The 14,982-nt window shown below is 53.5% G+C and overlaps 1 protein-coding gene across 1 annotated transcript in view; it reads right to left on the reverse strand.

Moving 5' to 3' along the window:
- The window catches only part of LOC139244103 (separin-like), a gene marked incomplete at its 3' end in the record, with an annotated part of 13,455 nt that extends 4,119 nt beyond the window's left edge, over positions 1-9,336 (reverse strand). Inside the window, exons 1-2 of the mRNA XM_070870973.1 lie at positions 9,104-9,336; positions 3,289-4,395 (exon numbers count right to left, since the gene is read on the reverse strand). Coding sequence (XP_070727074.1) covers positions 3,289-4,395; positions 9,104-9,187 — 1,191 coding nt within the window. The remainder of the gene's footprint in view (positions 1-3,288; positions 4,396-9,103) is intronic.
- Between the last annotated feature and the right edge of the window lie 5,646 nt (positions 9,337-14,982).

Below are 14,982 nucleotides of genomic sequence, written 5' to 3' on the forward strand. Positions count from 1 at the left end.
TTAGGAAAAGGGGAGGTGCAACGAGACCTGGGTGTCATGGTACATCAGTCATTGAAGGTTAGCATGCAGGTACAGCAGGCGGTTAAGAAAGCAAATGGCATGTTGGCCTTCATAGCGAGGGGATTTGAGTACAGGGGCAGGGAGGTGTTGCTACAGTTGTACAGGGCCTTGGTGAGGCCACACCTGGAATATTGTGTTCAGTTTTGGTCTCCTAACCTGAGGAAGGACATTCTTGCTATTGAGGGAGTGCAGCGAAGGTTCACCAGACTGATTCCCGGGATGGCGGGACTGACATATCAAGAAAGACTGGATCAACTGGGCTTGTATTCATTGGAGTTCAGAAGAATGAGAGGGGACCTCATAGTGACGGTTTGGGCAGGTTAGATGCAGGAAGAGTGTTCCCAATGTTGGGGAAGTCCAGAACCAGGGGTCACAGTCTGGGGATAAGGGGTAAGCCATTTAGGACCGAGATGAGGAGGAATTTCTTCACCCAGAGAGAGGTGAACCTGTGGAATTCTCTACCACAGAAAGTTGTTGAGGCCAATTCACTAAATATATTCAAAAAGGAGTTAGATGAAGTCCTTGCTACCCGGGGGATCAAGGGGTATGGAGAGAAAGCAGGAATGGGGTACTGAAGTTGCATGTTCAGCCATGAACTCATTGAATGGCGGTGCAGGCTCGAAGGGCCGAATGGCCTACTCCTGCACCTATTTTCTATGTTTCTGTGACAGACCACCAGCCCCAGACCACCCGATTAGCTGTAGGTCACGTCTCCAGCTTCACCAAAGCGCCCCGTGCAGCGTGGGGTCGATCTCACCCTGTGCCTCACACACCAGGGCAGGAGAGGCAGTGTTTCTGGGATCCAGTGTGAGGTGGGACCTTGGCGGGGGGGGGTGGAGAAAGAGTGCGGCGAGCTCGGGAGGCGACTTTGAACCTCTGGTCCCCAACACTCTCCACCACCGGACACTTTCCTCGCACCATGCCTGGATCAGTCATGGGCTCATTGATGAGAGATTATAATCGATGTGGAGTATAAGATTAAGGAAGTCTTGCTACAATTGTACAGGGCCCTGGTGAGACCAGGGACTGAAGCAAACTGATCCTCTAATGGGCCTAGAGTTATGTTTGTTCAGGTTCATGTTAATCACTGGGTCCGAGCAGCAGAGCTGGTCTCCAGTTAGTCCTGGGTAACCCTTGCCCCTGGACCAAGACCTCGCTCTGTCAAGCCCCGTGTGGTGGCTGGTGTACAACAGTCACCCCACGTTAAACAATCCACACACAGGCATCTCCCACCCTGCAGGATGTAGTTCCAGTTCTTCATTCCCAACACCTGTGAACGTGTCCGTTTTTTGAATGGTGGTGCAGGCTCGAAGGGCCGAATGGCCTACTCCTGCACCTATTTTTCTATGAAACAAGTCATCCTCGTTTCGAGGGAGCACCTATGATGATGATGACATATGAGATTCTGATTCAGAGTATGGAAACGGAGGCTGGGAGATTCAACAATGAAAGCAGATATTACAATTTAAATGGAGAAAGATTGCACAAAGTGCTGCAGTACAGCGGGACCTGGGGGTTACTTGTACATGAAACACAAAAGGTTAGTATGCAGGTACAGCAAGTGATCAGGAAGGCCAATGGTATCTTGGCCTTTATTGCAAAGGGGATGGAGTATAAAAGCAGGGAAGTCTTGCTCCAGTTATACAGGGTATTGGTGAGGTCACACCTGGAGTACTGCGTGCAGTTTTGGTCTCCGTATTTACGAAAGGATATACTTGCTTTGGAGGCAGTTCAGAGAAGGTTCACTCGGTTGATTCCGGGGATGAGGGGGTTGACTTATGAGGAAAGGTTGAGGAGGTTGGGCCTCTACTCATTGGAGTTCAGAAGAATGAGAGGTGATCTTATGGAAACGTATCAGATTATGAGGGGGCTCGACAAGGTGGATGCAGAGAGGATGTTCCCACTGATGGGGGAGACTAGAACTAGGGGGCATGGTCTTAGAATAAGGGGCCGCCCATTTAAAACTGAGATGAGGAGGAATTTCTTCTCTCAGAGGGTTGTAAATCTGTGGAATTCTCTGCCCCAGAGAGCTGTGGAGGCTGGGACATTGAATATATTTAAGGCGGAGATAGACAGATGTTTGAGCGATAAGGGAGTGAAGGGTTATGGGGAGCGGGCGGGGAAGTGGAGCTGAGTCCATGATCGGATCAGCCATGGTCGTATTAAATGGCGGAGCAGGCTCGAGGGGCCCAATGGCCCACTCCTGCTCCTATTTCTCATGTTCTTGGAGCAATTGTGCTGATCGGTTAGGAGCTCCATCGCTGTAACATGTGACGACCGGCCAAGGCATTGTTAATCTCCATTCTCCTGACTCTCCCCTCATCCTGCACCGTCTACCCCCAGAATCTCAGTCACAGAACAAGGGACCCGCCCCCAGGGAGTGGCCCCTTTCCCACATTGTGCAGGGAGAGGACGGAGAAAGCAAATAGGACCTTTTCACCACCTCGGGGAGGGCCCAAATCTATTCACAGCCGATGCTTCACAGCAGGGAAACCAGGCGGACAATTTGTGCACAGCAAGCTCTCACACACAGCAACGTGATAATAAGCAGAGAATCTGGTTTCCTGAGGTCAACTGAGGAAACAAACATTGGCCAAGAACCCAGGGTATCCGAGGGGGCTGACGGGGTCCTCGGTGTAACGTCACGTTACACCTCCGACAGTGCGGGGCTCCCTCAGTACTGCCCCTCCGACAGTGCGGGGCTCCCTCAGTACTGCCCCTCCGACAGTGCGGGGCTCCCTCAGTACTGCCCCTCCGACAGTGCGGCACTCCCTCAGTACTGCACCTCCGACAGTGCGGCACTCCCTCAGTACTGCCCCTCCAACAGCGCAGTACGGCACTCCCTCAGTACTGCCCCTCCGACAGTGCGGCACTCCCTCAGTACTGCACCTCCGACAGTGCGGCACTCCCTCAGTACTGCCCCTCCAACAGCGCAGTACGGCACTCCCTCAGTACTGCCCCTCCGACAGTGCAGCGCTCCCTCAGTACCGCCCCCCCTCAGTACCGCCCCTCCGACAACGCAGTGCTCCCGCAGTACTGCCCCTCTGACAGCGCAGTACAGCGCTCCCTCAGTACCACCCCCCCTCAGTACTGCCCCTCCGACAGTGCGGCGCTCCCTCAGTACTGCCCCTCCGACAGTGCGGCGCTCCCTCAGTACTGCCCCTCCGACAGTGCGGCGCTCCCTCAGTACCACCCCCCCTCAGTACCGCCCCTCCCTCAGCAGCTTACCTCCTCCCCTTGCCCGCCGGGCTCGGGTCGACAGACGTCCAGGAACACAGAGAGCTGCAGCAACTCCTCGAGGCCCAGCGTGATCCCCTGGTCCTTCAGGCTCTCCAGGGTGGAGAGCAGGTACTGGCAGCCGTCGCTGACCGCCTTGCTCTCGGGGGCGCACCCCGCCAGAGGCGACGCGCGCAGCAGCTGCACGGCCCTGGCCAGGAGGGGGGCCCTTCCTCCGTCGCCCTTGGGCCCGGACAGGCAGCGGCCCTTGGCCGTCCCCAGGAGGCAGGCCAGCCGGCAGAGGTGCAGGGCGCAGACAAAGTGCGGTGGGGCCGGGCCCGGGCCCTTCCTCAGCAGGTCCTGGGCGCGGGTCAGGGTCTGGAGGGCCCGGTCAGGCTGCCCCGAGCGGCAGAGGGAGACGGAGCACTGCCGGGCCAGCTCGCAGACGGACAGCGAGCAGGGGGAGCGATCCTTCCGCCCCGACACCGCGGGCAGCAGCAGTCGCTCGAACTCCCGGCCCAGGTGGTCCGCCTGCTCCCCGCTCAGCGAGGCCCGCCCCTTCTGGTACAGCGCGCAGGCCAGCGCGAACTTCTTGCAGACGTTGGAGGGGGTGACCCGGGCAGAGAGCCCCTCGGCCAGGGCCAGGAGGGCGAGCGCCCCGAGGCGCAGAGACAAGGCCCATCGACGCCCCTCTTCCCCCTCCTCGCCCTCCGCCTTCTCCCCGGCCTTCCACAACACGCTGAACCCGTTCTTGGCCACCACCTCGTAGTCCTTCCGCAGCGAGCCCTGCGCCCCCAGGGCCGGGGGTCCGTAGCGCTCCAGGCTCTGGTACAGGTGCTGGGCCAAGGCCAGGCAGTGGTCGGGCACGCCGCGCAGGGCCAGGCTGCGGAGCAGGTGGAAGAGCAGGCACTCCAGGTAGAGCTGGCCCTGGGGAGGGGGAGCAGAGGCCCGGTAACCCCGGCAGGCCAGCTCGGCCAGACCCGCCAGGCTGTCCAGGTGGCCAGCGCTCAGCCCCTGCTCTGCCCCCAGTCGCTGGATGCAGGCTCGGATAACCCGGTCGCAGGTCACACGGTGCTCAGTGCTCTCGCTGGGCTCGTCCAGGACATCACGGAGGGACTCCTGTGTGGGGGGGGGGGGGGGGGGGAGAGGGAGAGAGAGAGAGAGAGAGAGAGAGAGGGAGAGGGAGAGGGAGAGGGAGAGGGAGAGGGAGAGGGAGAGAGAGAGAGAGAGAGGGAGAGAGAGAGTCAGCGCAGGGCACAAACGGTGCTTGCAATACAAACACACACATTTACACCCTCTATACAAACATCTTAAACATGTACACCCCCCCCAGCCCCTAGAATACCCACAGTAAACATGTACACCCCGCCCAACCCCAGTAAACATGTACACCCCCCGCAGCCCCTAGAATACCCACAGTAAACATGTACACCCCCCCCCAACCCCGAGAATACCCACAGTAAACATGTACACCCCCCGCAGCCCCTAGAATACCCACAGTAAACATGTACACCCCCCCAGCCCCTAGAATACCCACAGTAAACATGTACACCCCCCCCAGCCCCTAGAATACCCACAGTAAATATGTACACCCCCCCGCAGTCCCTAGAATACCCACACAGTAAACATGTACACCTCCCCGCAGTCCCTAGAATACCCACAGTAAACATGTACACCCCCCCAGCTCCTAGAATACCCACAGTAAACATGTACACCCCCCCCAGCCCCTAGAATACCCACAGTAAACATGTACAGCCCCCCCCAGCCCCTAGAATACCCACACAGTAAACATGTACACCCCCGCAGTCCCTAGAATACCCACAGTAAACATGTACACCCCCCCCAGCCCCTAGAATACCCACAGTAAACATGTACACACCCCCCCCAGCCCCTAGAATACCCACAGTAAACATGTACACCTCCCGCAGTCCCTAGAATACCCACACAGTAAACATGTACACCCCCCGCAGTCCAAGTCAGCATGGATTTGTGAAAGGGAAATCATGCTTGACAAATCTTCTGGAAAAAATTTTTTGAGGATGTTTCCAGTAGAGTGGATAAGGGAGAACCAGTTGATGTGGTATATTTGGACTTTCAGAAGGCTTTCGACAAGGTCCCACACAAGAGATTAATGTGCAAAGTTAAAGCACATGGGATTGGGGGTAGTGTGCTGACGTGGATTGAGAACTGGTTGGCAGACAGGAAGCAAAGAGTAGGAGTAAATGGGGACTTTTCAGAATGGCAGGCAGTGACTAGTGGGGTACCGCAAGGTTCAGTGCTGGGGCCCCAGCTGTTTACACTGTACATTAATGATTTAGATGAGGAGATTAAATGCAGTATCTCCAAATTTGCAGATGACACTAAGTTGGGTGGCAGTGTGAGCTGTGAGGAGGATGCTATGAGGCTGCAGAGTGACTTGGATAGGTTAGGTGAGAGGGCAAATGCATGGCAGATGAAGTATAATGTGGATAAATGTGAGGTTATCCACTTTGGTGGTAAAAACAGAGAGACAGACTATTATCTGAATGGTGACAGATTAGGAAATGGGGAGGTACAACGAGACCTGGGTGTCATGGTACATCAGTCATTGAAGGTTGGCATGCAGGTACAGCAGGCGGTTAAGAAAGCAAATGGCATGTTGGCCTTCATAGCGAGGGGATTTGAGTATAGGAGCAGGGAGGTGTTGCTACAGTTGTACAGGGCCTTGGTGAGGCCACACCTGGAGTATTGTGTACAGTTTTGGTCTCCTAATCTGAGGAAGGACATTCTTGCTATTGAGGGAGTGCAGTGAAGGTTCACCAGACTGATTCCCGGGATGGCGGGACTGACCTATCAAGAAAGACTGGATCAACTGGGCTTGTATTCATTGGAGTTCAGAAGAATGAGAGGGGACCTCATAGAAACATTTAAAATTCTGACGGGACTGGACAGGTTAGATGCAGGAAGAATGTTCCCAATGTTGGGGAAGTCCAGAACCAGGGGTCACAGTCTGAGGATAAGGGGTAAGCCATTTAGGACCGAGATGAGGAGAAACTTCTTCACTCAGAGAATTGTGAACCTGTGGAATTCTCTACCACAGAGAGTTGTTGAGGCCAATTCACTAAATATATTCAAAAAGGAGTTAGATGAAGTCCTTACTACTAGGGGGATCAAGGGTTATGGCGAGAAAGCAGGAATGGGGTACTGAAGTTTCATGTTCAGCCATGAACTCATTGAATGGCGGTGCAGGCTTGAAGGGCTGAATAGCCTACTCCTGCACCTATTTTCTATGTTTCTATGTTTCCCCCCAGCCCCTAGAATACCCACACAGTAAACATGTACACCTCCCCCCAGTCCCTAGAATACCCACAGTAAACATGTACACCCCCCCGCAGCCCCTAGAATACCCACAGTAAACATGTACACCCCCCCAGCCCCTAGAATACCCACACAGTAAACATGTACACCCCCCCAGCCCCTAGAATACCCACACAGTAAACATGTACACCTCCCCCAGCCCCTAGAATACCCACAGTAAACATGTACACCCCCCCAGCCCCTAGAATACCCACAGTAAACATGTACACCTCCCCCCAGCCCCTAGAATACCCACACAGTAAACATGTACACCTCCCCCCAGCCCCTAGACTACCCACACAGTAAACATGTACACCTCCCCCCAGCCCCTAGAATACTCACACAGTAACCATGTACACCTTCCCCCAGTCCCTAGAATACCCACACAGTAAACATGTACACCTCCCCCCAGCCCTTAGAATACCCACAGTAAACATGTACACCCCCCCAGCCCCTAGAATACCCACACAGTAAACATGTACACCTCCCCCCAGTCCCTAGAATACCCACAGTAAACATGTACACCCCCCCAGCCCCTAGAATACCCACAGTAAACATGTACACCTCCCCCCAGCCCCTAGAATACCTACAGTAAACATGTACACACCCCAGCCCCTAGAATACCCACACAGTAAACATGTACACCTCCCCCCAGCCCTTAGAATACACACACAGTAAACATGTACACCTCCCCCCAGTCCCTAGAATACCCACAGTAAACATGTACACCCCCCCAGCCCCTAGAATACCCACAGTAAACATGTACACACCCCAGCCCCTAGAATACCCACACAGTAAACATGTACACACCCCAGCCCCTAGAATACCCACACAGTAAACATGTACACCTCCCCCCAGCCCCTAGAATACCCACACAGTAAACATGTACACCTCCCCCCAGCCCCTAGAATACCCACAGTAAACATGTACACCTCCCCCCAGCCCCTAGAATACCCACACAGTAAACATGTACACCTCCCCCCAGCCCCTAGAATACCCACACAGTAAACATGTACACCTCCCCCCAGCCCCTAGAATACCCACACAGTAAACATGTACACCTCCCCCCAGCCCCTAGAATACCCACAGTAAACATGTACACCTCCCCCCAGCCCCTAGAATACCCACAGTAAACATGTACACCCCCCCATCCCCTAGAATACCCACAGTAAACATGTACACCCCCCCCCAGCCCCTAGAATTCCCACAGTAAACATGTACACCCCCCCAGCCCCTAGAATACCCACAGTAAACATGTACACCCCCCCAGCCCCTAGAATACCCACACAGTAAACATGTACACCCCCCCAGCCCCTAGAATACCCACAGTAAACATGTACACACCCCAGCCCCTAGAATACCCACACAGTAAACATGTACACCCCCCCCAGCCCCTAGAATACCCACACAGTAAACATGTACACCCCCCCAGCCCCTAGAATACCCACAGTAAACATGTACACCCCCCCCAGCCCCTAGAATACCCACACAGTAAACATGTACACCTCCCCCCAGCCCCTAGAATACCCACAGTAAACATGTACACCCCCCCCAGCCCCTAGAATACCCACACAGTAAACATGTACACCTCCCCCAGCCCCTAGAATACCCACACAGTAAACATGTACACCTCCCCCCAGCCCCTAGAATACCCACAGTAAACATGTACACCCCCCCCAGCCCCTAGAATACCCACACAGTAAACATGTACACCTCCCCCCAGCCCCTAGAATACCCACAGTAAACATGTACACCCCCCCCAGCCCCTAGAATACCCACACAGTAAACATGTACACCTCCCCCCAGCCCCTAGAATACCCACAGTAAACATGTACACCTCCCCCCAGCCCCTAGAATACCCACAGTAAACATGTACACCCCCCCCAGCCCCTAGAATACCCACACAGTAAACATGTACACCTCCCCCCAGCCCCTAGAATACACACAGTAAACATGTACACCTCCCCCCAGCCCCTAGAATACCCACAGTAAACATGTACACCCCCCCCAGCCCCTAGAATACCCACAGTAAACATGTACACCCCCCCAGCCCCTAGAATACCCACAGTAAACATGTACACCTCCCCCCAGCCCCTAGAATATCGACTGACACAGTGCGGGGGGGGGGGGGGGGGGTCAGTGATGGGGGGGGGGGGGAAGAATGGAAGGGGTCAGCGATGGGGGGGGGGGGGGAGGGAAGGGGTCAGTGATGGGGGCGAGGGGGGTCAGCGATGGGGGGAGGGGAGGGAAGGGGTCAGTGATGGGGGCGAGGGGGGATCAGTGATGGGGGGGGGGGGAAGGGAAGGGGTCAGTGATGGGGAGGGAAGGGGTCAGTGATGGGGGCGAGGGGGATCAGTGATGGGGGGGGGGGGGAAGGGAAGGGGTCAGTGATGGGGGGGGGGTCAGCGATGGGGGGGGGAAGGGAAGGGGTCAGTGATGGGGGGGGGGGGTGACCCCAGTGTGACCTCCCACCCCCTGACCCATGACCCACCTGTAGCTCTGCCCTCAGACTCTCGGTGTGTGGCCGGTTGTCGGTCCGCCGCCCGATCTCTGCCACCCCGCCCACCCTCAGCATCCTGGGGGAGGGAGTGAGTGAGTGAGTGAGTGAGTCTCCCCCTGTCCCTCACTCAGTCTCTGACCCTCTCCCTCACACACACACTGACTCAGTCTATATCTCCCTCTCTATCGGTGACTCAATCTCTGTCACTCTCTGACCCCCCTCACTGCCCGGGACACTCTCCCCCCCTCACACACTCTCCCTCTCCCCCTCTCTCTCTATCTCTGACCCTCCCCGGGACACTCTCTCCCCCCCTCACACACTGACTCAGTATTATAGATATATATTATCACTCTATATATATTATGTCTATATGTCTCTCTGTCTCAGACTGTTTTCTCTCTCCCCTCACACACTATATATATATATATATCTCTATCTCTATCACTATATTATATTATATTATATATAGAGATATATCTCTCTCTCTCTCTCCCCCCCTCACACACTCTATATCTCTATCTCTATCAATATATATATATATATTATATTATATAGAGATGTCTTTCTCTCTGACTGTTTTCTCTCTCCCCTTACACTCTATCTCTCTATCACTATATATATATTAATATTATATTATACATACATATATATACATATATATATAGATATATCTTTCTCTCTATCTATCTCTATCACTATTTATATATATCTCTCTCAGACTGTTCTCTCACTATCTCTCTATCACTATATAATATATAAAGATATCTCTCTCTCTCTCTCTCTCTCTGTCTCTCTCTATCTCTATCACTATCTCTATCACTATCTCTATCACTATCTCTATCACTCTATCTCTCTATCACTATATAATATATAATATATAAAATATAATATTTCTCTCCGCGCTCCCCCGACAACCGCCGGCCGGTTTAAACTCAGCGCCCGACCAATCACCGCCCGCCTCCCCCGCGCGCTCCACCCAATCACAAGCCAAGGAAGCCGCACCATGTGATCCACACAGGCACATTACAACCAATCATGCTCCGGGGGTAGCAACATGTGATGCGGACTGGCAAACACAGCCAATCCTAGTCTAGCAATCTGACCATGTGATCCAAGCAGGCAAACACAGCCAATCATACTCCAGGAATCGCATCATGTGACGCGGACGGGCAAACACAGCCAATCATACTCCAGGAATCGCATCATGTGACGCGGACGGGCAAACACAGCCAATCATACTCCAGAAATCCATCATGTGACGCGGACGGGCCACCGCAGCCAATCACCGTCCGCGAGACAAACCATGCGAGCCAGACGGGCACATCCAGCCAATCGCACGCCGCCTGGCTTCACAGCGCGCCACCTGACCCAGACAGGCAGGCTCCACCCAATCACAGCCCGGCAATCGCACCATGTGATAGAGACAGGCAAACCCCCGCCAATCACATCCTCGGAATCGCACAAACCACCCCCCCCCCCGCCTCCTCCGCACCATGTGATCGGGAGCGGCCAATCACAGACCACCGCAATACACCACCTGACGGGGACTGACCAATCACAGCGCGGCCTGGCACCACCTGACGCGGGCTGACCAATCACAGCCCCGACTGCCGCGCGGGGTCTGCCGGGAGTTGTAGTCCGGCCGCTGACAGGCGCGGCGGCCATCTTGGAATGGGTGGAACAACAACAACAACAACAACTTGTCTTGATGTAGCCCCCAGTCCCTCCCTCAGTCAGCCCCTGTCGCCTGGGCAACAGCCCCACAAACTCAGGGGGAATAATCGAAAGAGCGAAGACCAACTCCGTATCCCACAGGGTTACATTACACACAATATAATAATAACAACAATAATGTGAATTTATATAGCGCCTTTTCTGCAGTAACTGGTCCCCAGGGGGCGCCACAACAATTTTCCGGCAGGTTGGAGAGAGGCGGGGGAGGGAAGGAGGGAAAGGCGAGAGAACGGGGTGGAACAATAGGTTAAAGGCTCCTTCATATTCAATAAAGAAACAATTGCATTTATATAGCACCGTTCATGACCACCGCACATCTCCAGGCACCTTACGGCCAATGAAGCACCTTTGGCGCAGGGTCCAGGGCCATTCGGGTGGATAAGGTTACACTATTTGTCTGTTTCGACCCACCGGGGGCATCAAGAACTTTCAAACTGAGGAAGGCAAGATCAGAGCGGGTAAACAGGATGGTGCACTGGAGAGGGTACAGAGGAGGTTTACCAGGATGTTGCACTGGAGAGGGTGCAGAGGAGATTTACCAGGATGTTGCACTGGAGAGGGTGCAGAGGAGATTTACCAGGATGTTGCACTGGAGAGGGTACAGAGGAGATTTACCAGGATGTTGCACTGGAGAGGGTGCAGAGGAGATTTACCAGGATGTTGCACTGGAGAGGGTACAGAGGAGATTTACCAGGATGTTGCACTGGAGAGGATGCAGAGGAGGTTTACCAGGATGTTGCACTGGAGAGGGTACAGAGGAGATTTACCAGGATGTTGCACTGGAGAGGGTACAGAGGAGATTTACCAGGATGTTGCCGGGACTGGAGAGGGTACAGAGGAGGTTTACCAGGATGTTGTACTGGAGAGGGTACAGAGGAGATTTACCAGGATGTTGCACTGGAGATGGTACAGAGGAGATTTACCAGGATGTTGCACTGGAGAGGGTACAGAGGAGATTTACCAGGATGTTGCACTGGAGGGGGTACAGAGGAGATTTACCAGGATGTTGCACTGGAGAGGGTACAGAGGAGATTTACCAGGATGTTGCACTGGAGAGGGTACAGAGGAGATTTACCAGGATGTTGCACTGGAGAGGGTACAGAGGAGATTTACCAGGATGTTGCACTGGAGAGGGTACAGAGGAGATTTACAAGGATGTTGCACTGGAGAGGGTACAGAGGAGATTTACCAGGATGTTGCACTGGAGAGGGTGCAGAGGGGATTTACCAGGATGTTGCACTGGAGAGGGTACAGAGGAGATTTACCACGATGTTGCACTGGAGAGGGTGCAGAGGAGATTTACCAGGATGTTGCACTGGAGAGGGTACAGAGGAGATTTACCAGGATGTTGCACTGGAGAGGGTACAGAGGAGATTTACCAGGATGTTGCACTGGAGAGGGTATGGAGGAGATTTACCAGGATGTTGCACTAGAGAGGGTACAGAGGAGATTTACCAGGATGTTGCACTGGAGAGGGTACAGAGGAGATTTACCAGGATGTTGCACTGGAGAGGGTACAGAGGAGATTTACCAGGATGTTGCACTGGAGAGGGTACAGAGGAGATTTACCAGGATGTTGCACTGGAGAGGGTACAGAGGGGATTTACCAGGATGTTGCACTGGAGAGGGTACAGAGGAGATTTACCAGGATGTTGCACTGGAGAGGGTACAGAGGAGATTTACCAGGATGTTGCACTGGAGAGGGTACAGAGGAGATTTACCAGGATGTTGCACTGGAGAGGGTACAGAGGAGATTTACCAGGATGTTGCACTGGAGAGGGTACAGAGGAGATTTACCAGGATGTTGCACTGGAGAGGGTACAGAGGAGATTTACCAGGATGTTGCACTGGAGAGGGTACAGAGGAGATTTACCAGGATGTTGCACTGGAGAGGGTACAGAGGAGATTTACCAGGATGTTGCACTAGAGAGGGTGCAGAGGGGATTTACCAGGATATTGCACTGGAGAGGGTACAGAGGAGATTTACCAGGATGTTGCACTGGAGAGGGTACAGAGGAGATTTACCAGGATGGTGCACTAGAGAGGGTACAGAGGAGATTTACCAGGATGTTGCACTGGAGAGGGCACAGAGGAGATTTACCACGATGTTGCACTGGAGAGGGCACAGAGGAGATTTACCAGGATGTTGCACTGGAGAGGGCACAGAGGAGATTTACCACGATGTTGCACTGGAGAGGGCACAGAGGAGATTTACCAGGATGTTGCACTGGAGAGGGTACAGAGGAGATTTACCAGGATGTTACACTGGAGAGGGCACAGAGGAGATTTACCACGATGTTGCACTGGAGAGGGTACAGAGGAGATTTACCAGGATGTTGCACTGGAGAGGGCACAGAGGAGATTTACCAGGATGTTGCACTGGAGAGGGTACAGAGGAGATTTACCAGGGTGTTGCACTGGAGAGGGTACAGAGGAGATTTACCAGGATGTTGCACTGGAGAGGGTACAGAGGAGATTTACCAGGATGTTGCACTGGAGAGGGTACAGAGGAGATTTACCAGGATGTTGCACTGGAGAGGGTACAGAGGAGATTTACCAGGATGTTGCACTGGAGAGGGTGCAGGGGAGATTTACCAGGATGTTGCACTGGAGAGGGTACAGAGGAGATTTACCAGGATGTTGCACTAGAGAGGGTACAGAGGAGATTTACCAGGATGTAGCACTGGAGAGGGTACAGAGGAGATTTACCAGGATGTTGCACTGGAGAGGGTACAGAGGAGATTTACCAGGATGTTGCACTGGAGAGGGTACAGAGGAGATTTACTAGGATGTTGCACTGGAGAGGGTACAGAGGAGATTTACCAGGATGTTGCACTGGAGAGGGTGCAGGGGAGATTTACAAGGATGTTGCACTGGAGAGGGTACAGAGGAGATTTACCAGGATGTTGCACTGGAGAGGATGCAGAGGAGATTTACCAGGATGTTGCACTGGAGAGGGTACAGAGGAGATTTACCAGGATGTTGCACTGGAGAGGGTACAGAGGAGATTTACCAGGATGTTGCACTGGAGAGGGTGCAGAGGAGATTTACCAGGATGTTGCACTGGAGAGGGTACAGAGGAGATTTACCAGGATGTTGCAGTGGAGAGGGTACAGAGGAGATTTACCAGGATGTTGCACTAGAGAGGGTACAGAGGAGATTTACCAGGATGTTGCACTGGAGAGGGTACAGAGGAGATTTACCAGGATGTTGCACTGGAGAGGGTACAGAGGAGATTTACCAGGATGTTGCACTGGAGAGGGTACAGAGGAGATTTACCAGGATGTTGCACTGGAGAGGATACAGAGGAGATTTACCAGGATGTTGCACTGGAGAGGGTACAGAGGAGATTATCAGGATGTTGCACTGGAGGGGGTACAGAGGAGATTTACCAGGATGTTGCACTGGAGAGGATACAGAGGAGATTTACCAGGATGTTGCAGTGGAGAGGGTACAGAGGGGATTTACCAGGATGTTGCACTGGAGAGGGTACAGAGGAGATTTACCAGGATGTTGCACTGGAGAGGGTACAGAGGAGATTTACCAGGATGTTGCACTGGAGAGGGTACAGAGGAGATTTACCAGGATGTTGCACTGGAGAGGGTACAGAGGGGATTTACCAGGATGTTGCACTGGAGAGGGTACAGAGGAGATTTACCAGGATGTTGCACTGGAGAGGGTACAGAGGAGATTTACCAGGATGTTGCACTGGAGATGGTACAGAGGAGATTTACCAGGATGTTGCACTGGAGAGGGTGCAGGGGAGATTTACCAGGATGTTGCACTGGAGAGGGTACAGAGGAGATTTACCAGGATGTTGCACTGGAGAGGATGCAGAGGAGATTTACCAGGATGTTGCACTGGAGAGGGTACAGAGGAGATTTACCAGGATGTTGCACTGGAGAGGGTGCAGAGGAGATTTACCAGGATGTTGCACTGGAGAGGGTACAGAGGAGATTTACCAGGATGTTGCAGTGGAGAGGGTACAGAGGAGATTTACCAGGATGTTGCACTAGAGAGGGTACAGAGGAGATTTACCAGGATGTTGCACTGGAGAGGGTACAGAGGAGATTTACCAGGATGTTGCAGTGGAGAGGGTACAGAGGAGATTTACCAGGATGTTGCACTAGAGAGGG

The sequence above is a fragment of the Pristiophorus japonicus genome, unplaced genomic scaffold (assembly GCF_044704955.1).
Source record: "Pristiophorus japonicus isolate sPriJap1 unplaced genomic scaffold, sPriJap1.hap1 HAP1_SCAFFOLD_2034, whole genome shotgun sequence".
Taxonomy (NCBI): Eukaryota; Metazoa; Chordata; class Chondrichthyes; family Pristiophoridae; genus Pristiophorus; species Pristiophorus japonicus.